At 36.6% G+C, this 23,415-nt stretch overlaps 1 protein-coding gene across 3 annotated transcripts in view; it reads right to left on the reverse strand.

Annotated features, from left to right (window-relative positions):
* LOC102230202 (A disintegrin and metalloproteinase with thrombospondin motifs 10-like) overlaps nt 1–23,415 on the reverse strand; it is a 54,810-nt gene that overhangs the window by 24,485 nt on the left and 6,910 nt on the right. For all 3 annotated transcript variants that reach the window (XM_005803903.2, XM_023339184.1, XM_023339185.1), the window contains 7 exons: nt 21,958–22,349; nt 12,212–12,351; nt 11,910–12,119; nt 8,519–8,687; nt 8,156–8,358; nt 4,242–4,325; nt 2,036–2,184 (listed from right to left, as the gene is read on the reverse strand). In XM_005803903.2, the coding sequence (XP_005803960.1) occupies nt 2,036–2,184; nt 4,242–4,325; nt 8,156–8,358; nt 8,519–8,687; nt 11,910–12,119; nt 12,212–12,351; nt 21,958–22,060 (1,058 nt within the window). In that variant the 5' untranslated portion in view covers nt 22,061–22,349. The remainder of the gene's footprint in view (nt 1–2,035; nt 2,185–4,241; nt 4,326–8,155; nt 8,359–8,518; nt 8,688–11,909; nt 12,120–12,211; nt 12,352–21,957; nt 22,350–23,415) is intronic.

The raw sequence follows: 23,415 nt of genomic DNA on the forward strand, positions 1-23,415 counted from the left end.
GCTTCTGCAAAAACAAAACTGTTCCCGTAAAGCCAATTTAAATGTTAGGCCCTTCAGTACACATGCATCAAACTCAAGGCCCGCTGGCCACATCTGGCCCGCCATAAAGTTTTATGTGGACCAGACGGGCACATAAATAGAACCTTGAAAATAACCATTGTGTGTTTTAATAATATTTTATCAATCAATTGAAAGCAGTTCTCAATGAAAGGAGATTAGGGCCACAGAAAAAAAAATTCTGAATTTTTTCAAACACTTTTGACTATTTTTTCTTAAAATTTTGACTAAATTTTTAATTTACCAGAATTATTCTTACTTTATTCTTTTAAGATCAAAAGTCAAAATTCTCAGGGAAAAAAAAAAACAAAATTCTGGCAAAAAAGGTCAAAATTTTAATTTTTCTCAAAATCTTGACTTTTGATCTCAGAAGATTAAAGCCAGAATAATATTTCCAGTAGCCACAATCTCCTGCCAGTTTTCATATGTATTCTGCCAAATTACATAAATGTGAAATGATGTTCAGTATTATTTAACTTTAAGAATTACTCATTGACTGCAGAGGTGACTACTTATTCAAATTTTTGAGGTTTATTAATAGATATCATCAACCAATTTTACCACAACCAGCCCTTTGAGGACATTCATAATCTTGATATGGCCCAAAATAAAAACAAATGTAACATCCCTGCTCTAGAATAAAATAGGAGTTTTACTAGTACTATAGTTGCCTGGCAGCAAAATGCTTCTGGGTTTGAATCCCATCTGTGGTTCTGCTTGTTCTCACAGACGACAGATGATTTCAAAGATCTGTTTAGAAAGCAAATGCATTTTCTTTAATGTACTCATGAGACTGTGGAAAAACAGTTTCTCAGACAACAGCTGAGAGTTTTTTTCTGATTAATTTGGATCAACCAATTCCTGTAAAACACCTGCGATTTTCCTCAGAGATTAAGAAAAAACAAACACGCTGCTTCGTTTTGGATATCTTTTTGCGGCCTCATTCTTGCCAATTTTTTTTCCTTTATATTTGCAGAGTTGCTTTAATTCACTAACATTGGCAACTTTTTAGCATGCAAGGCCCGTTTAAAGTCAGACCACAGTATTTAATGCAGATTTAACTAAAAACCTTTACTTAAAATTGTTTTTTGAGAAATAGAAAAGTGGACTCAGATTATCGTCCTGCTGCAAAACCGAAGCTTAAGGTCACATATCAACGACCAGACACTATTCTTTGAGTTATTCACTTAACAAGCAGAATTTGTGATTCCATCAGTTATGGGAAGAGGCAGCAAAACAGCCAAAACACTGCCACCATCATCTTAAATTACAGGGGCAGTAGTCTACCAGAGACACAATTAAAGGTTACACTCTGAAATTTTGTACATCAAAAAGAAAACGCATTAAAGTTTTTAACACAATAAAATCTGTGATTAAATCATCAAAATTAACATGCTTAAGGGGCATGTTTTCCAGGAATATAGTGCCGTTTTATAGCACAGTAAAGTAACTATTCTACCTTGAGTTGTTATAAAAATGTTGTATGTATGAAATATGACTTAATTTGACTTCGTAATTTAATGCCTTGAAATTAGGCCTCTGTCTCTTTACAGACTCTGGCTTCAGGAAGTCATCATCACATGGCTCTTCTATTAGCCCTTTAATAACATTTTTACCAAAGTTTCACTGAGAAGTAGCTCCTATAATGAGCTCAGCAGATGAATAGTACCAGGTGTCTGCTATTGCTGCTGGCTAGTCTGAAGGAGTTGAGTGTTTGGAAACAGCAGCTTCAAGGAAAAGCTGTATCTCAAAGGTGGAACTAGGTCCAATCAGGAGTTTTGCACAGTTGAATGGTTGCCATGGCGATTAAAGGATTTCTCAAACATGCATGGAAGGATCAATGCAACACTCCAGGTATGTTTTTGATGAGGGAATAACATAATAAACACAAAGTAAATATCATATTTAAAGCCCTGGTTGATTCATGAGTCAACAATGTTTCCCTTTCACATTTCCTTCTGTGTTTATCTTGCGTTACCTGGTGATGAGCACGGCGGTGTCGTGGTGAGCGATGCCGTTGTCCGGGATGGCGTTTCCGTAGCTGCTGCTGCGGTGCTGGATGGTTTTCTGCCACTTACAGAAACTGTCCAAAGACTTCCCAGCATGATGGTTGATCTCCAGTGTTGGCTGGAAGAGAAGAAAGGAGGGAATCGCAAACTCAGAGGCACGTCTGGAAAAATAAAGTTATGCATTTTGTTTTGTTAAATTCAAAACAGTTGCTCTGTTCTGAGGTTATTTTCCCCTCACACTCAGTTAGTCTTTCCTATCTGTTAAAACTGTGTAGATTCGCCGCATTATGTGGGAGCTGAGGGAGTGCTCTGCTGGCCACAGCTGGCGAGAATTCGTAACCCAGGAATGCATGCGGTGACATAACTGGTAATTGTCTCATCCCACAGTCCCTCATCTCTGGGCCCACTCATGGCATCGTTTTCCCTTTCCAGGCACAGCTTTGACTTTCTTTTCGGACTTGGAAACCTCTTGCAGAAACCCCTGCTCTGCTTTTGCAGAGCAAAACTGGTGAACCCACCCTGCCCCCTCACGGAAAAGCTAATACACCGCTAATAAGACTGACATTTACATGTTCACTCATTTAGATAACAAACACATCTGGGCGGGAGGCTCCAGAGATTATTTTAAGGCACGATGAATCATAAATGTTCCTTAACAAGACAGCTAAGGAGGAAACCTCAAAGCCACTGCGTAATATCCGAAGGAGCGGGTCCAGGAGTCCCACCACATGCTGTTAATGGCTAGCTAATACAGTCATTTACAAGGCAGGCAGGTGGTTCAGTCATCTCCAGAGCTCCACTGGTAAGGTCATGGACTTTTTATGAGCTGAACTCCTGCCCTGTGGTCAGGTGGGGGACTCTGGCCGCCGGTCTCTGGCTTACATCATGCAAGCAGCTCAGTGCGGCGGTTTTAGTCCCGGTGCTTCTTCTGGAGGTGCATGCTGACCTCAGCAGGATTAAAAATCAAGAACAAGCTTTCCTTGGTAACATTTTTAGTTTATAATCCAACACTAAAATCAGCTTCTGCGAACACAGAACCTTGAGAAAGCAAGCATTTCACAATTTCATCTGAAAAAGTATAGTTGGTCAAGTTTCTAGTACAAATATCTTACAGTTGAGAAAAATCTAAACGAACTTACAAATAAATTTTCAGCAAGATGTAGAAGTTTGTTTTACGTCAATAATTCCTTAAGATTGATGAAAAAAGATTCAGTCCGTTTTTGGCAATAAATTAATGTTTTTTGGTGCTTGGAAAGTGACCTGTTTCAAAAACCTTCCACATATAAAGTCACCACTCACCTAGCAACCCCAGTCAAGCTCAGCCCCATTACCTAGCAACCCAAGCTGAGTTCCAGGACATTTTGTCAGCCGGTTTTACTGCTTTTCAGTGGCTGCTGAAAAAGATGAGTTTTGTTGTTGTCTTACCAACCAGAAACCACTTGCTGCATTGTTGTTTGTTGTGCAGGAGGCTCTACTTTTGCTTTTTAAAGTTGTATGGTTGTATTTGTTTGCAGCCATTTTCATGTGCAAGTGGAAATGTTGAGTTGGGGGAGAGTGGCCAGCAGCAGCTTATTTACATTTGAAGTGACAGAACAGTTTGTTCTTGAAGGAGCTCAAAATAGGCAGAACTGAGCACACTAAAATCTCATCAGCTGAGAATGATCTGGTACAAAAAAAATGTGCTGAACATGTTTTGTATTGCCCATAGATCTATCCTAACTTGTTTAAGAAAGCATAAAACAAAGTGAGGCTGTTTGAAGGCAAAATTTAAAGGAACATGAGATTACTGTACCACAGAGAGTAGTGTGGTACAGCGTATTTAAATCCATCTCGTAGATGTTCTACATCCTGGGAAAGCGTCAGAGAGCTGCCTGTTTACCACAGCAACATACACGACAGTCACAAGGCAGCTCTGTGTGACAGGTACAAAACTCCCCTCACTGCCCGACTTTTCCCACCTCCGTTCAATCATCTCTCTCTACTTACCCTCCTTACATCCTCTCATTCCCGTCACTACAGCAGCCATTCATAACAGCCACAGCCACACACACACGCCCACGCCTACACACACACGAAGTTCGCTGGGTGGGGTGGAGGAAACAACACTTAAGCCACTAATTTACACAGAGATTTATGAGGACAAACTCAGAGAGAGACATGCAGCTTTTGACCGACCTGGTCTTCCATGAGCAGGATGAGTCGTGTCACCACGATGTTGACTGCATTCCCCAGGCTAGAATCATGGAACAGTTTGGCAACCTGACCTCCAGGGAAACAAGAAAAGACCAGTCTTAAAAACGGCCGACGCATTGGCAGACCTCAGCACAGCTCAGACCAGACAACACTGGGACAAAAATGTCCACTTTAAACTAGGGCTGAAATGATTAATCGATTATTGAAATCATCGTCAACGGATTTAGTAATCGACTAATCATTAACTGGACTATACATATTCTAATAAAAAGGTGATTTTATGGAAAAACACAACACAATCAGAAGGTGTAAATATATAGGTTCTGTCTATTATGGACAATAAACAGCCCCCTCTCCACCACATAGTGGACAGACAGCGGAGCACCTTCTCACATAAGCTGCTCCAGCTCCAATGTCGTAGGGACAGATACAGGAAATCCTTCCTGCCACATGCCATCTCACTGTACAATAAAAGCTAAATCATTGTTCTGCACTAATCAGTCCGATTTTGCACAACTGCACTATGGCACACTTGCTGTACATATATTTACATATACATATCTGCATTTTTTTTTTTATCTTTGCAAGGACTGCTCTTAAGTTGCTGTTTATATTAACAGCATTTCATATTTTTACAATTTATAGACAACTACTACTCAGTGGTAGTTGTTATTGTGTCTTGTCTCTATGCTGTAACTGCGAAGTAATTTCCCTGCTGGGATGAATAAAGTACTTCTATTCTATTCTATTGTATTCTATATATATAATTTGCATTTAAGATAAAAAAAAAACTAATTCTTTGTCTGTACAAATATCTTACCCAGAATTCCCCAAGTGGAACAGTTTTAGATTCACTCAATTAAAATAATTCTATTATTTTTTTAAATGAGACAATACAGCATTCCTTTAGCGAACTCTTGGTCAGTTGTAGCAAAGGATGAGTCTGCAGCTAAAAATACTTAACTTTTTAATTTACTCACCAATCACTGCAAGCAAAACAAACATTACAGACTAACAAACAGAGGTATTGATCTACAAAATAACAAATAACCAATCAGACAAGAGAATGATTAACAAAAATAAAATAAACAAATAAAAACATTAAAATTTACACATTTAGGACAAAGACAAAACACAGAACAAATGTTACAAAATATTTTTGTACAGTTTTGGTTTGCTTACAGAGTTTACTTACTCTAAGTGTGTTGTACTTTCAGCAAATGGCCTTTTTAACGCCAGTTAATGATTACTGATAATAGGCCTGTTATGATAAATTTTGCTGTACGAGAAATTGTTTCAGAAGTCATCACGATAAATGAAAATGTAATTTTAAGACCATTTTTTAAGCGATGTAATGATAAAAATAACAATGAACACATTCTCCAAGATCCGTAAACTTTAAATTTTAATGAACATTTAACACTGGAACTGGAAGATATTATAAATATCTAAAATAAATAAACAAAATGACAAATAAAATTAATTTTGAAGTCTTTGTAAACAAAATTGTCCTTCAAAAAAACGGGCTAGTTGAGACCAAAGCGCCAAACTGAAGACTTTTATCATCCAGTTTTTGGTAGAACGAAAGAAAAAAAGAAAAATGATAAATCAGGCCAATGAAAATTATTGAACTTGTTTTAATTTATTATGCGATTAATTGATTTAATGATTATTGTGACAGGTCTAATTGACAATTATTTCAATAACTGATTCATCAAGATTAATCTGATTAATCTTTTCAGCACTTTTTTTCATCTGACCAAAATATCATCTTCCACAACTTTCCTGTGGAAAGATGCAGCTTTTGGCAGAACTGCATGGAAGTTTTCTTCTTTTTGCTCTTCCCACAACTTAAAGGCATCAATAAATTCTTCCACCTGAGCCTTGGATCTCTGCAGCTCCTCCAGAGTTACCATGCCTAACATGTCTAATGTGGCTCTTCATCTTCATGATATTGTTTGTTTTCTAATGTTTGAATTTACTTTTAATGTCAGGTGTTTAAATTATATTTTACACTTATCCTCTACTTTGTGTTCCCATTAAAATACATTAAAGTTTGTGGTTTAATGTGGAAATAAAAAGTTCACAAACTACCTCCAACCAAACATTTCCTGTAAACAGACTCTTCTGTCCGCAACTAAAGTAATAAGTGGCACCGAAGCTTCACTCTGACCATACTGTCTGGTTAAGGTTAGTCTTTTTCTAAATTAAGTTCAATTATTTGATGTTGTCTGGACTTTTTTCTTTAAAAAGTCTTTCATTAAATACATTCCTAGCTTGTGAGCGTGTGTGGTTTCGGAGTTTAGCACGAGAAGATCCTCAATGAAACAAAAAGGAGGCGACTTGAAATTGGATTCCCCCTTGTAGGAAGAACACACTAAATACTAGCTTTGCTTCTTTCCTGCTATTTTTAACAATACTGATTAGTTTTATAGCTAATTTAATTCAGTTCATGACATTTTTTGATACAAACATGATGGAAAGGAAGTACATCCTCTTTTATTTGGAGTGTTTCACATATAACAATATAATAAAAATTACACAGATTCTAAACTTCCATACTGTCATTATCTATTGAGAAAGTATGAAGCCAAAGCAAAAAAAAACAAAACAACAAAATAATAAAAGCAGCTTGTAGAGCAAACCTTATCAGCATTGGAAGTCATTTTGTCCATGACTCAGTCGCTCACATCATTGTGAAGTAATCATTGCATTCTAAGGAGATTTGCAGGTCCTGTTCTTTCATGACAGCCCAAATCATCACCCTCCTACACCGTGCTTGACATGCTTTCATTGGGGCAAAATTTTCATTGTCTACTGTTAGAAAACTGCCATGACTAATTATTTTATTGGGAAGATCACACTGTTGGCAGTTAATTAGAAACTTTATTCAAGAAAATGTAATTGAGTAAAAGTAACTAGTTACTACCCAACTCTGAATATAGAGGGGATTATTTGTTTGTAAACACAGCGGATACGGGCAACTTGACTGGAGCAGCAAGAGCCAGGCGGCCTTTAAACGCTCACTGGTTGCCATGGTTACCTGCATTGATCTAGCTGTTCTAACATTAGCTAGCATGTTGTCAGTGTACTACAATTGTTTATCACAGCATGATAAAATAAGTTATGCTACCAAATTGACATTAGTGAATGAGACGCATCTTAATGACCGATAAGCGTTATACACAGGTGAGTTGATAAATGAGAGCAAATGTCCCAAACGCAATTTGTTCATGGTAAGATCATCAGCTTTCACTAAGATATGTCAAGTCTCTATAAATAAGATAAACATATACATGGTGAGCAATAAGGGTGCCGGAATAGGGTTTTTATAAAATTAACTTTTTTATTTAAAAAAAAAATATATATGTATAATTTAGAGTGCAAAGGACAAATAAAATACAATATTTTCTTCCTGTTTTGGTCTCATTTAGAGGGAAAATGAAGATGTAGATGAATCCATTGAGGCAGGTGATAAACTAAGCCTTCAGAAATTAAAAAATGCAGCAGGTTGAACGCGAAGGAGTGCAAGGTACAGAGACGCTCTCCCAAAAATAAAACCTGTGACAACTGCAGACGCCGCAAAGCTGTGTACGAGAGTTGCACCAGGTGAAGAGAGGTGAGCTGCGCTGGCTGCAAGTTGTAAATGTTTTTATTAGCCTTACTGTAAATAGTTTAGTTATAATAATGTATTCTTGCCTGCGTTCTAAAGGCAACATGCTTAGTAGAGTGGCTGCTGATGCAACGTGACGTCGACTGACAGTCCCTCTATAATATGGAACTGTATATTACTGTTTGCTACTTACATCAGATAGAGTTCATATGATGTAAGTAGTACATAGTTCATTTAATTTGTAGCTTGTATGTCTGTGAATCTTTTGTGTTGTGACACTTACAATATTCATGACGGCCAGGATGTACTGCTCAATGTCCCTGCGGCCGTGGTATCCCACCATCATCTTGTCGGCCACCACCAGCGTCTCCACGTAGCGCTCCTGACTGACCGAGCGCTTCAGGGGCAGCTGGCTGCGGCCGACATGGTGAGGCGGCGTCTTCAGGGTCCGCTGCCACCACGAAGCGCCTTTCATTGGCTTCTCGTCTGAGGTAAACCACATACATTCATGATTTCTAGAGTATATTGTGGAAATAAACTCAAAAAAGGCAGAAGAGTAGAAGGTTCTCCACCCAGGTACTTAATAGGAAAAACTTTTCAGGAAGGTCTTGTTTGCTAATCAACACCAGAATACAAATTTTCTCACCAATGACCCCGCAGGAGCGGCCCTTGTACTGATAGTGCAGTGATGAGCGTTTGTAAACCACATGGGGGCGCCCTTCTGTCCTCTCCCCTCTCTCTGTCCGGGTTTGGTTATCTGGTGAGACAAGCGGTTCAATGAGGTACTCCTCTCCCCCTGCAACAATCACCCCCTGCTGTGAGACACAGATAAGGAGAGCAAAGAGGTAAAACAAAGCAGGATAACATGAAAGCCTGCAATAAAATCCTGATACGTTTACTGCTAAATAGCGCTAGACAATAAATAACAAAAATATATATGGTGGTAGACACGTGATCAATATCGATCGATATTCAATCATTTCAATTAACTCCGATCCAGAACGGCAAAGTATTCTGGGTGATAGATAGATTATTAGCTAGCTTTTATTAGCTAGCTAATAAAAGTTGGTGGAATCAACCAACTCTCTCTCTCTTATTGGTTACCTAGCAACTCATTCATTCTATAGTTACCTAGCAACAACCTGCTGAGTAACTGGCACAGCAGCAGTTTAAGGTTTCACCACTGTGCCTCATAACTCCTTAAATATGAAAAACAACACCATGGAGTGAAAACTACGGATAAAACATGAAAGATCACACCACCAGTTTGGTTGAATTTCAGATATTTAAAACAAAAAACGAATCAATAATTATAAATATTGACTGATATGACACGCTTATATTGTTTTTCAGCCACCATTTATCCGCCATCATCAGTGGCCATGCTAACTAGCCTGAACATTCATGATAGGCTAGTACTAGCTGCAGCATAGCAGACAGCAAAGGGCTGAGCATCACCACGTGGAGGGGTGATTGACAGCGCTAAGACCCACCTCCTGGATCCGATTGGTTGTTTCTAGATAGCAAACTGTCACAACATAGTGAGAGTTTTAACAAATATCTGAAACAATAATTTTCATAAAAGTCAAATACTGCAGCTTTAATAGCTTACCTCATTAAATAAAAGTTTTATTGAATAAAAAATAGAGGAAAATTATCTGTGAATGGGTAGTAATTTTTTGTTACCACAGTCTGAAAAGGGCTATATAACTAATCATAACATATGTTTCAGATTTAGAGTGGTCCATATATTGAGAGAGTGATGCCCATCCCCTCCCACGGAGAAACGCTGGACTTGTTTGAGCAGAGGATCAGGAACACACAAGAGAGCATGAAAGGGTGAATGAGAGCGAGAAAAATGAGTGAGTGAGACAGAGAGCGATACACTAACACTTCCTTTGATTCTGCTCAGATGTGTCGGCCCCGCTCAGAGCAAGTGTCTCCCCATCGACTCGCCGCGGCGACGTTCAAAGCGCCTTTTAAATCCCATAATGAGGTTAGTGACGCTCCCTCGGACACACAGCGGGCTCACTGGTGAATGCCCTCATGCTGGTCCGACCAACACTAATTACGTGTGAGGCTTTTTAACGCTTTCTGAGCACGTCCGAAACACTATTGTGGGTCCTGCTGTTTTGTAGTGAGAGGATACGCGGCGGGTAGAGCAGAGTGCGTTGATGCATCACGATTGAGAATCGCCGGTCAAAGGGTTTGGATGAGCAGAAACTTGGAAGCATCATCAAACAGATGGCGGCGATCTGTTGTGATTCGAAGAGATGACCTCATGAGAAAACTCTGAATGAAAGGGAATCTTTGCTTCGATACAGTAAGAGCTAAACAAGTCTAAACAACTCATCATCTCATGTTTTCTACACTGAAAAAAATTACTCTGTGGTGAGGTAGATTTGACACCACTGAATCCGTGATCAAAACCAAAACATCCCTGATTAGAAAAATGTTTCTGGAGAAACTAAAAAACCAAAATGCAACAACTTTTTAGATTAGTTGAACTTTTATTTCAGCGTTTTTTAAATAGCACATTACTAAAAAAGAGTTAACCAAATCTGACTATGATTTGGTTCTAAATAATGCCTTATTCACAGGATAATATAGGAAGTAAACTTTAGCAAGATTTTTCAAAGAACTCTTTAAAATTAAGAGTCAAAAGAAATTTTGTAATGCAGAAAATTACCAAAACTACACTGAAGAAAGAAGACAGCTCCAACTCAGAGCTGTTGGAGCAGCTCTGAGTTGCTGCTCAACTCAAACTCCTGATTTGAGTTAAAAAAACAAAAAATAACTGAATTAAGTTGGTCAAACTTACTTTATTCACATTTGTTTAACTGGACAATTTATTTACTTAATTAACTAAACTTAATTTGATTACCGACTAATTGAAGGTATTAAATTCATTGAGAGGCTCTCTTTTTTTCGGCGTGTTTAGGAGAGATTAAACCTTGAAATGTCTGAAAAGATGACAGAAAATCCTGAACTACAAATTTTAGGTAAAGCCAAAAACCTTACTTGCCATTTACTTTTCATTGTTTTTCAAAGTACGTAAATAAATCATTTAAAAATATGAAACAAGAAGAGCCTTTTGAATCACGCCCACTGTAACAGGAAGACGCTACCATACATGGATGATGACGTAGCATCTATAACACGAACTGTTAGGATATATAACTATTTATATATAACTAGGAAAATAAAGACATTTAAGATCTTATAAACGTTGTGCGAAGGAAAGAAAGTTTGTTTTTTATTGTATTTAATACAAAAAAAGTGTTTGAAGTTGACAAAGCAAAGGAAAACAGAAAATGAATCTGGATGTTTTACTACATTTTCTTGCCAACTTGTAAATCTACAACAGCAGGAACCACATTCTTCTCTATATTTGGTCATTTTTCTGTGGGAATAAAACCCAGAGATTAGAGAAATGCCTCCTTTAAGATACTTATTTTAAGATAAGATTCAACACAACTGCACATGAGATACCATAGCAGAGTGGTTTGGGATTTAAACAGGACCTATTTTGCAAAATTCACATTTTGCACATTTTTATGCTTCCATTTGGGGCTCAACTGCCCAAGCACTTAAAAAAACCCAAACAAGCATTTTTGACAATAAGTTAATGTTTTAAAAACCTAATGAAGGAGGGACTGCATCGTTACCTAGCGACCCAAGTGAAGCACAATCCATCACCTAGCAACAAAAGCTAAGTTCCAGAACATTTGTTCAGCTGGTTTTACCACTGCTAGAAAAGATAAGTGACAAGTGACAAGACGCCTTAAACATCTCATTCTGAAAGGGGATCGAAATAGACAGGAATAACAGAACTAAAATTTCATAATTTAAGAATGATTTTGTGCTAAAAATGTAATAAACATGTTCTCTATAGGTCATAGACCAATCCTAATCTGTTCAACAAAGCATAGCAAGTTAGCTTTAAGTTTTAAGAGGATTGAGGTGTGCTCAAATGTTCTGATTTGAGGTAGGAATCAAGAGTTTCTGATTCAGCAGCAGCAGGGTGTGGGTCTTACCAGGCCGTTGCAGTTGCTCAGGGCCACTTTGCTAGAGTGCGGCTGGTCCTGGAGGTGACCCGTGTAATGACAATGGGGAGAGTACGGGTGACTCCAGGCTACCTGGCCCCTCTTCCAGTACTCCACTCTAAACTGGCGGGACAGCAGGCCTCCCTGCAGCGTCAGGTTCAGCAGGAAGTTGTTCTGCGACGTGGACAGCTGGTAGAAGAGCTAAGAGACGAAGGAGGAGGAGACATGAGAGCCGTAAAACGCCTGGATCGGTCTGAAAATGATCCAATGCGGAGTCTGAAAAAGCATAATACAGAGTCAGGCAGCCTGTCTTCAGTGCTTCGTCGTCTTCTTTGGTGGTATTTTGTCCTGTCTGTGTCCAGCATCTCGCCATTTGGTCCTACACGTACTGGGATGGCGATCTCATACTGGCCTAGGCTGGACAAAAAAGCAGCTGTGAACGTAGAAAACAAAGAAAGAATAAAAATATCAAAGTTAAACGAAATATCCATCAAAATTCAGTTTAATCAGTGAGTGATTCTGTATTTGCAACAAGCTGGAAAAGAGAATCAGACCTTCTGGTTCTCCACTGAAAAGTCCCAACTTACTACAACCACTCTCCATTCATGAGGCCAAATGGGGGTTGCTATGGCTACCTTGAAATTGTATACTTCCTGTCTGTCTGGGGCCTGTTGGAGATTTAATGTAAAAACGCACAGAATGAAAAGGTAACCTGTGTTTTTTAGCAGTACAGCACCTTACAAAAGTATTCACAGTGTTTTAACTTTCTCATGTTTTGTTACTTTAGGATGAAAATCCTCAGTTTGTCTCATTGGAGTTTATGATAAACCAACATAAATTAACACATAATTGTAAAGAGGAAGTGCAATTAAAGTTGCAACTCATTTCGTCTCATATTTATTTATGTCGCCACCAGCATTCATATCTAAATACTCAAATTTCTCCCAATATTCTTGTAAAACAGGTTGAGCTCACACAGACTAGATAGAAAGTATTTCCACAAGTAGTGAGTTGGTTTTAAATCTGGACTTTGACTGGACCTCTCTAGCATGAGTATGCAGAGTTTTCCTCTAATTGATGTGTTCACCCCTAGTTTTCTACTGTGGCCAAATTTACACAACTAAAGATTGGCTTCTCAAGATATTCTCCCACCTTAGCTGCGTATCTCTGCAGCTCCTCTTACCATGCGTCTCTTGTCTGTTTCTCTGGTTATTTTTTATATCTTTCTTGTAATTTATTGCAATTTAGGGAAGCTGGAAGAAGGAAAAGTAAATAAAAGTAGAGGAGAAAGTCAATGTAAGAAAGCAAGAGTAAAGGAGAGAGAAAGTAAAAATAAGTAAGAAGGTAAGGAAAAGTGAGCGAAAGCAAGCAAAAGTAGGTAGAAATAAGAAACGATAAGAAAATGAAAGGTTTGTCAAATTAAGTAGGAAAGTAAGCTAAAAGAAGAGTAAATGATAGTGAAGAGGATTGTATGTAAGAAAGCAAATGTGAGTAAGTAAAATTAAGTAGGTAAGAAAATAACTAAATGTAAAAGTGAAGAGATAAAGACAAAACAAAGAAAGTATGAAAAATGTTTAAAACAAATTAAGTAGAGTAAGTACAAATAAGAAAAATAGTAGGTAAAATAGGAATGGAAGGGTACAGAAGGAACAATAATAAAGAACAGCAAAAATACATAAAAATGTAAGTAAAAGTGAGTGAAAGTAAAAAGAACGTCTGAGCTCTTTTTTCCAGAGCTCAGATTGTTAATATTTATAATTATAAATAATAATAACTCAATAAATAACTTGTTAATATTTATATGTATAAATATAAACAATCTGAGCTCTATATAAATAAGCAAAAGTACATAAGTACAAATAAGACAGAAAGTAAAAGTAATAAAGTAGATAGCAGTAAGTAGGAAAGAAAATAAATAAATATATATGAGGAAAGTAAAACAAAGTAAGAAATTGTAGTTTCCTTTTAAACGTTAGAGCTGTAATCCTGAAACTCAGAGCTGTCACAAACCACAACAAGGTGGCAACAGCATCATCTCTGAAGCACAGGAAAAACTCCTGCAGAGAGAACAACAAGGGCTCTGTTATAATAACACATAAAAGAAATGCAAATTACTAAGACCTCACACAGAATAACAAAGACCACCAACACAAATTAGTCTACTGTATCAATAAAACACCAGCAGAGTGTTTTTTTAACAGCTGCTGCAGGTTTTTTCTCCACAGGGTTTCCCATCAACTTCCTCTGCCTCACACACAGTCTGTCCAGACCACCAACACCTACTGTATGTCGCTTTAATAACTTGATTTAGACGTTTTAAACAGACTGTTTAACAGGACACATTGAAACGTTACAAGATCACAACAAACTTTACTGGAGACTTTAAGAGGACGGCTGCAAGAACTAATTTATGAGTCTCTGATAGTTTGTTGTTTCTGAGTCAAAGAAGTTGTGCAAGAAGCAAACGTGTTGTATTTTAGAAGAAAAAAGCCTCTGAATGTAACTTTTCTGATAAAATTTCTGTAAGTTTTGATCTCTCTGAATGTAGCCTAACATTTATCTACACTAATAAAATTTTGAGTGACATTTATTTGGATAAAACAAGGTATTTAGAATTTTTTTGTAATTTTAATTTGGAAAAAGTCAATCAATCAATCAAAGTCTAAGTTAATTTTACAAATGCACTCCTGTTTTGTTAAACTTAACAACCCTAATTTTTATTAAATTCCAAAATGTCTGTAAAAAGAAATGACCTTTTAAGTTATTTCTACTCAATTATCTAAATCTCAATATGGTGTGGGCATTTATCATATTGTTTATCATAAAAAAATTCATTGTTGCCCTGATAAATGTCCATTTATGATTTTAAAGAAAAAACTAATAAAATTATCGGAAAGTTTGTGTTTGACTATTTTCTCCATACTTTGCTCCAAAAGGGCATGAATTTACTCAAGTGAGAGTAGCGACACTTCATAGTAAAATTACTCAAGTAAAAGTAAAAAGTACAGTGTAGTAAAAATACTCTGAAACATACTTTTTTCCCCAAAAAGTAGACGTATTTGAGTAAATGTAAGTACTTACTACATTTAGTACTACTCTGTGCATTCAGTGCTTACTACTCTGCTTAGGTAGTAAGCAGAGTTACTACCTAACTCTGCTTATAACTTAGCCGTTCAAAAGAAAAATTATAATACACAAGAAGGAAACATGAATCTACTAAGAAACTGAAGCATCAATGGAAACAAGAAGAAGTGGAAACATGGCTGCTGATTTTAACAGGAGAAAACACCCAAACTAATGGGCTCATACAGAAGTTAGTGTGCTGATAAAAACACGCCCCTGGATCTGTTATCGCTAAATGAAAATAGTGGAAGGAAGTACTCTGGGTGGAAAAGAGCAACTCCCTCCAGGCCAGAACACTGATCGGTCTCTTCTGCACCAAGTTTTATAAAAGTAAAGAAAATATAGTTAATTCATATCATCTCTGAGGACCAGAAATGATCTGTTTATATTTTTGTTGTTTAATATAATAATTTTTAGATAAAGCAGAGCTCCATCTTTAGAAATAATAGAATTCCTTCTGGGTCAATACTAATCAATTTAATTATGTGCTTAAAAACTGTAAAACTCTATAACCATTACAGCTCGCAATAAAATCAATGTGTTTAAATACAGCTGGCATTCCATCATTTGCACTGTTTGGTTTATTTTTAAATAACATTTATGCTCTTGTTACACATCTGTTTTCTGCAATGCACAGATGCACTATTGAAAATAGTTTAGTGTATTTTTAATGTTCAATACACATGCACATTATTTACTTATTTTAAAGTAATAAACTCAGTTGTACTACATCAGAGTACATTATTTATATTCTTATGTTTTTTACTTCTTGTGAATCACTATTACACCTGAATTTCCCCAGTGTGGGACAATAAAGGATATTTTTGTCTAATTCTATGTTTCCAGTAGAGAAATTAACAAATGAGATGTTTGACCAGAATAATCTGAGGCACACAAGCAAATCCAACTCTGGATGTAAATCCTTATTTTTACTTTCTTTTCTTTTTTAAGCCACTCATGAAGCCTACAATCACCAGCCGCGTTTCCTTTCACCATACAATTGCACAATAAGTTCGCTTAATGTAACCACCGATTTAAAAAAACAAACAAAAAAAATGTGTTTTTCGATAAATAGTCTTGCCGCTGGTATGAGCTGGGTTTTTGGCTGTATAGAAATTGGTTTATTTCGAAAAACTGCAATTGAAACACTTTTTTTCGCGTCACACGATCAACAAAACATTATCATAGACACAAACCACGAAGAAGAAATCGACAGGAAGTAGTTGAAAAATAATGACGCTACGTGTTTTGTAATGACTTATCAAGTGTGATTTTAATTGACATGACGCCGGCTCCCCCCACATGCAGACATACAGCAATTATGAAAATAAATAAACACAAGTGAATAAAGAAAACTATACTTGGGTATCCCCTTTGTCATAAATGTTGTTTTATCCTAAACACTGTTGTAATCTGGTCAACAGCTCAATGCTAGCAGTTCAAGGCTAACTTCACAATGCTAATGGCTCAATGCTAATAGTTCAAGGCTAACGGTTCAATGCTAACTTCATAATGCTAACGGCTCAATGCTAATAGTTAAAGGCTAACTTCACAATGCTAACGGCTCAATGCTAATAGTTCAAGGCTAACGGTTCAATGCTAACTTCATAATGCTAACGGCTCAATGCTATTAGTTCAAGGCTAATAGTTCAAGGCTAACTTCACAATGCTAACGGCTCAATGCTAATAGTTCAAGGCTAACTGCTGAGTAAATAAACACAACTCAGTCTGATTAAAATAAAAAATGCTAAAACATAATAATTTCCAGATCAATACGTTAAGGTAGTTATGCTTGATTTTATGTGGGTAAATTCCAATGGTAGTTATGGCAGCATGAAAACATAAGCTGCACTAACTTCGGTATTTACATTTAAGCACCGTTTTATGCTACTGTTTATTTTTAAGCATTTTCCTGATGGCAGATTTTCACAAGCCGGTATTATTTTAACCATTACTCACCTGTTAGTACGTGCAAAATGCGTCCCACACAGTTTTCATCGTTTTTCTCTTGGACTTTATCGTTTATTTCTCCGTTGTTTCCCACTAATAATCTTACAGAACCGATTCAGGACTCGTTGGAGAATTTTCTTTTCCGCCGTCTTTGCTTTATTGTTGACTGATTAGGCAAATGTGACTCAAAAAATCTCTCCGGTACCGCCATTATTACACTGTTTGTTTGTCGGGTTTGCTGTACGTCCGCATTAGGGCGGAGCCAGGTGTTCCGTCAAGTCAGTTGCGTTTCTTATGTAACGGAAACACCGCCATTGCAAAATTGTGTCTTTGTGACGTTATGTCGACAAAGTTTTGCACACATTTGTAATGAAAATGCAGCAAATGACATGAGGTTCATGCCCTCTATAGAGAACATCAAGTAAAGCTATAGAAATGCTAATTCTGACTCTTAAAGATTTGGTGAGCAAAAACTCTACAATTTGATCAAAAATATAATTTTAAAGACGCTTGCTGATCGAGTCTTTGACCTCTTTAGACACTCATTATTGGGTGTATCACCTAGTCTGATGTTTTAGGCAAAGTTTTCCGTTTCAACAATTTAAAACTTATTTTTTTTTTGTTTTTACTAGACAATCTCAGACATAATTTTTCAGAATTTAGTGCGGATGAATTGAAATGCAGCCGTTGGCTCGAGGTTTGAAATAAGCAGGAATGGCGACTCCATGCCAGCCCTTATCTTCCAACATCTGCGCATAACTCAGTTAATGTTCTTGTGGCTGACTGAGATTAAATCCCTCTAAAAAACATCTAGAACACTGCCTTCCAAGAGAAATGGAGACTGTAATTAACTTCATTTTGTTGGATGCTAAAATGTCAAATTTGGGTTGAAAGTTTGGGTGTTCATTTGTCTTGGCATGACAGTCATGGGCGAGGATTCAGATATAAATGACATACAGAAGACCTGATGCTTGTTAGGAGTACAATAAAAGAGGAAAAGATTTTAGATTTCTCTTTAAATAAAATGAAAACTGCCCAGCGGGATGTAATGCCTTGTAATCATGCAGACACAAGGGAAATCCAGTAATTATTATCTTTAACTAGAATTTCATTATCTTTTTTAGCAGTTGTCTTCAAAGGAAATTACTGTAAATTATAGTATGCTATTTAAAGACAACTGGGGCTGACCAAAAGTGTCACAAAAGTAAAAAAAAAAAATAGCTTAACAATCGTTAAACAATTGTTTAACGGTGATGACAAACTCATAAATATTTTCATCAACAAACTACAGAACAATCAAAGTATAGTCAACTGGATTAAAAAGATACAGAAAGTTTGAATATATGAATAAATGATAAAGGTGTCTTTTGTTTTTGATTCTATTTCGGTGCAGCCAAGGTGTTAAAAGGATTTCCTTTGGTGGCCTTCAGATTTTCATTCACATTCTATCTGGGTATGTCTGCTGCAGGTTGAATTTTCCAGATTAGTCACTGATTAAATTTGTAGCTGAAAGTCAGAAATCACGACTTCCCAGTTGGAAAAATCAGCTGAAACGCCCAACGAAGTCAGACTTCCCAGTGGAAAAGTGGAAGAAATTCCAACTACCCCAGTTAGGAATTTTAAGGCCGACTTGGGTTTCAATATGACCGCCTCTCACTTCAGCAGCAATAAACGTTGGTTAGAGTTAGGGGTGGGCATTTATTGTATTGTTTATCATTTATCATTTTTTGTGATAAATTTTCTATGTTGATAAGAATTGTGATTTATTGTATTGTATAAATTCCAATTAATTATCCTTAAGAAACTGTCCATAGTGTTGGGATTGTTCGTTTTACTATTTTCTCCACTGTTTTTGCAATCACAGGGATCAATAAATATCAATAAATTTCAAAATATGAAGAAATTGCAGTTACTGTGCGCAGTCTAGTGACACAAATCACAGTTCCTTATGTGACTGGTGTCAAAAGGGAATGTTTTCAAGAGCAGTTTCTCTGTTTGTGAGGCAGTAGTGACACACCATCCCAGCCGTACAGTTACCTAAAACTGACATAATTAATAGTTCTTATCGTCACTTTTATCACTATTAAAATAATCCCACAAAATATAGTGATAAACTTTAAGTCCACGTTGCCCACCCCTAATTGGAATTTTACTATTTTACAAGAAAAACGTGAAAGAATGCATCTAAAAATCACTGTTGCACATAGCAAAGAAAGTTTTGCTCCTTTTTTCTTCTAATTAGATTACAACTCACAACCTTTATGAGATAAACCTCAGAGGAAATGTTACATATGTAAACTAAAACAAAGCTGGTTACTCTAGAGCAGGGGTGTCCAAATTGCGGCCCAGGGACCGTTTATGGCCCTGCAAAAAATTCAAAAATGTCCAGCAGAGGTGGTTGAAGCAGATGCAATTTTTTATATTTAAATCAGAGTGGAGTATAGTTTTGGAAAATGGAAAATGTTGATGTCTTTTTATAACTAAGCTTTAATAATAAGCAGAACCATGTTACTGGAAACCAATTTTTGCTGCACTTAAATCAACTTTTATTTAATTTATTAAACTTGGCTAAAGATAGCATGTGTTTTGAAAAGAAAGTGACCAACAATTTCTTCAATCAAGCCCAAAATAATGTGAAAACAAGATTAACTTTCTTTTAATACAAAAAATGTGCAAAATCCCTTTTCTACAAAAAATAACACCAAAACTGGTGTCTTAATTTTTGACTTTTTTGCCTCTTAGGTTCTTTTGACTCATCAGTTTTGGCCCTTTGAAAAAACTTTGGACACCCCTTACTATAGAGCAGGACTCTCAATGGTAAAACTGGTATAATATCTATTTTTTTCACTTTTTTTAACATATTTGACCTCATTCTGCACAGCAATCAGACCCATCATGTTACTTACCTAAGTTGCCACAACAGCCAACAGGAAACAGCCACATGCACAAAGGAAACAATATATGACTCCAGAAATTAGAGGACTTCTTGGTTTTCGCATTGGGTTGTGTCTCTCTCCAGTAACTTACTGGCAACTGTTATGTTTTCCTAAAAGTTGGTTTCTGCTGCAGAACCTTGCGGGCTAGTTGTTAGTTTTTGGAAGTATGCATGAAACCAAAGAAAGTAGCAGCCAGGAACAAGCAAACAATGACCTTAAAAAGCCTAAAGCAGAAGCACAGATTGAAGGTTTAACATGTGGGTTTATTTCTGCAGGAAAAGTCCATTAACTAAAGGTCTAACACTAATTCATTGGGCGGTTCTGAAGGCAACTTTGAGGTTAAAAACCCAAATCAGAGTCTGAGGGGAGGTTTCTGTAAAGGCGGAAGCATTACCGGCTATTACAGCCAGATGCCTCTTAGAGGTCAGAGGGCAAATTTAGGAAATACACAGAGGCTGTCTTGTCCTTATAATGATGAATGGACCCTGGGGGGATTTATGTCTTTAAAGGTGTTTGTGTCTTTGAGCTTCAGTTGAAAAAGCTAATTAAAAGGTGCTAAAAGCTTAGCTACAAGGCAGACCTAACATCTTTTCTTATGTCTATTTTATGCAACTTACGTTTAATTATATTAATTTAATTCACAGCATGAAAATTTGTTTTCTTTTACTGAAATGACAGCAAACAGACTGGGCTCCTCAGCCTTAAAATACATTAAAAATGGTCTTTATCTCTAGACTGCTATCAGTCAGAGTTATTTTTATTTAAATAATAAAATCATGATTATTGATTTTCTTTTTTTATGGTTTTATTTCCAATCCAATTTCAACTGCTTACATACATTTTCGAAGCTTCCTGTTTAAGGACGAGTTAAAATGAAGTGGATGTATGTAAATACAGAACATACAGTAAATGTAGGAAATAATGTGATGCTTTCTGCTGTTTTATCATATAAAATCCCAATAAAATTTTGAAATTAATGTTAATTTCACGGGTATTTCGATCTGTGGCTCTTTGCCTCTTGCAAAGCCAAAAAGGAAATGTTCTTGATTATTCAAGAAATTGTCTTTTAGAAGTTTTTTCTGTAACTTATTTTGCTAAATCTGCTTTTTATATCTACTAGAGATGCACCGATCTGATACTAATATCAGTATTGGAACCAATATTTTAAAACATTGTAGATCAAATATTGGTGACAATGTGCCCAATCAATAAGGCCCGATCATTAAGGACAGATCTACTCTGTCTAATTCTCTCTATCCTTTTGTTTATTTAAACCCAGGAACCCGGGAGGAGGAAAGGACCACCTGTTTTAAATCAACTCAACACTGTTTTTCTGTATTGGATTAGTATTGGATGATACTAAACAGATAACAGTATCAAAAGTGAAAGGAGTAGATTTGGTGCATCCATGATATCTACAAATGACTAATTATTATTATTAAAGCTAAAAGTAATTAACTTTTTAAATCCTAGTTACTTTTAAACTAGCTTTTTAAAAGTAAAAGCTAGTTTAAAAGTTTCATTTAAAAGCTTATAAATAACTAGCTTTTAAAAGACAGTTACTTTTAATTAGCTTATAAGCTAGTTAAAAGCTTTTAAAGCTTAAATCTTTTAAAGTAACTATCTTTTAAAAATAACTAGCTTTTTAAAAGATAGTTAATTTTAACTAGCTGTTAAGTAGGGTTATAACTAGCAGAAAAGCTAATTAAAAGCTCTTAAAGTAAAAGGCTTTTAAGCTAGTTATAATTATATGGAAAATATTCTATAAATATTTTGAATATTTATAGAAAAGGCTCACCTCATTCTACAACATTATACCGCATTCTTTTCATTCATTCATTTTGTTCTAAGTCTGAAAGTAGCAAAAGAATTGTTTAATTTTGTTAGATTTCATAATAAAACAAAGTTAGAAAATTGTTTTATGTCTCTAGGCGAGTTTTATTCTATAGCAGGTTGCTAAGCCCTGCTGTAACGTGACAAAATGTGAAAAAAAGTTCAACCGGTGTACGTTCTATTTTTTTTTATCTTACCTTGTGATTTAGCAAACTCATCCTTGTGACCTCCTGTGATCTTGGTGGCAACCAGGACGACAACGACAGTGCAGACCAGAGCAGTCCTCCATAGCTTTTCCATGGTTACTACAGTATTTGCTATAGTAACAGACTTCAGTGCGGTGGTCCTCGGTCCTCTGTCCCAACATGTCTCCTGCCCTGTCGGATGCCCCGTCGCCTAGCAGAGGGACAGCTCAGCGCTTGGTCGGGCCATAGCTGCAGGATGACCAGAGACTCTCTGCACCTGCAGCGTGTCTGTCTGTCACTGAGCGATGGCGAAGCTCCTCACAGACGGAGAAAACACCAGACTTGACTTCTGCGATGGGGGTGAAACAGCAGCGCTGGCAGCTTTTCGGCCTCTCTCCGCTGCCCTGTGGAAGAGGAACGGTTTAGGAGGAAAGCCGGTAAAGTGAATGACAGCGAGCGGTGGGACGAATTTAGACTGAAAGAGGAGGGAGGAGTAGAGAAAACTAAACATATCCACAGACAGAGAGAGCATGAGATCCGTCTGACACAGGGCTGGACGATGCATCTGAAAAACGTATCACAATATAAGCATTTTATGTCAGCCAATATCAGTAATTATTCATCAGTTTTTTGTTTTAAAGATCTGAAATATTACCAAACTGGTGGTGTGACCTTTCCTGCTTAATCACAGTTTTCCCTCCACTCCATGTGTTTCTTTGTTTTTAAGCAGTTATGAAGCGCAGTGAAGAAACCTTAAACTGCTGCTGCACTAGTTTCTCAGCAGGTTGTTGCTACATAACCATAGAATGAGTGAGTTAGTTGATTCCACCAACCTTGCTTTGGCTAGCTATGAGAGGTTGAGCGGCTAAAGCAGGGGTGTCCAAAGTGTGGCCCGGGGACCGTTTTTGGCCCTTGAAATGATTTTGTTCGGCCTCTGACCACAACTCGAGTTAGAACAAATCTAGCCAATGAAGCAAAACAATTGAAGATCCAAAACATTTAGAAATTGTCTGTTTTTCTTTAAGTAAGGCAACAGTCCTAAGCTTTAAACACATTTTTGCATTTTTGATTTAGTGAATTTTGAAAATATTTTTTTTAATAAGGCTACAGTCTGAAGCCCTTTTTAGGTTTAATATACAGATATACAGATTTCATTTTAAAAAATTATTTATTGTTGAGCAGGTAAACCAAAACAAACAAAAAAAATCACAGTAAATATTTTTTGTTTATTTGATTTAATGAATTTTGTGGTCAGTCATTTAAATTAGCAAAAAGTTTGTACACCAGGGGGCTAAAGCCTTTCACCTGCCTACATCCCCCAGTATGCTGTGCGGTTCAGCGAAATTATCGAATATTCTATCAGACATATTATCCATTGATACTGATTGTGTATCTATCGATTATATATATATATATATAAAAGCCTTTGAAGTTTATACACATTAAGTTTTACCTTTCACACTTAATAGT

Source organism: Xiphophorus maculatus, chromosome 9 (genome assembly GCF_002775205.1).
Source record: "Xiphophorus maculatus strain JP 163 A chromosome 9, X_maculatus-5.0-male, whole genome shotgun sequence".
Classification (NCBI taxonomy): Eukaryota; Metazoa; Chordata; class Actinopteri; order Cyprinodontiformes; family Poeciliidae; genus Xiphophorus; species Xiphophorus maculatus.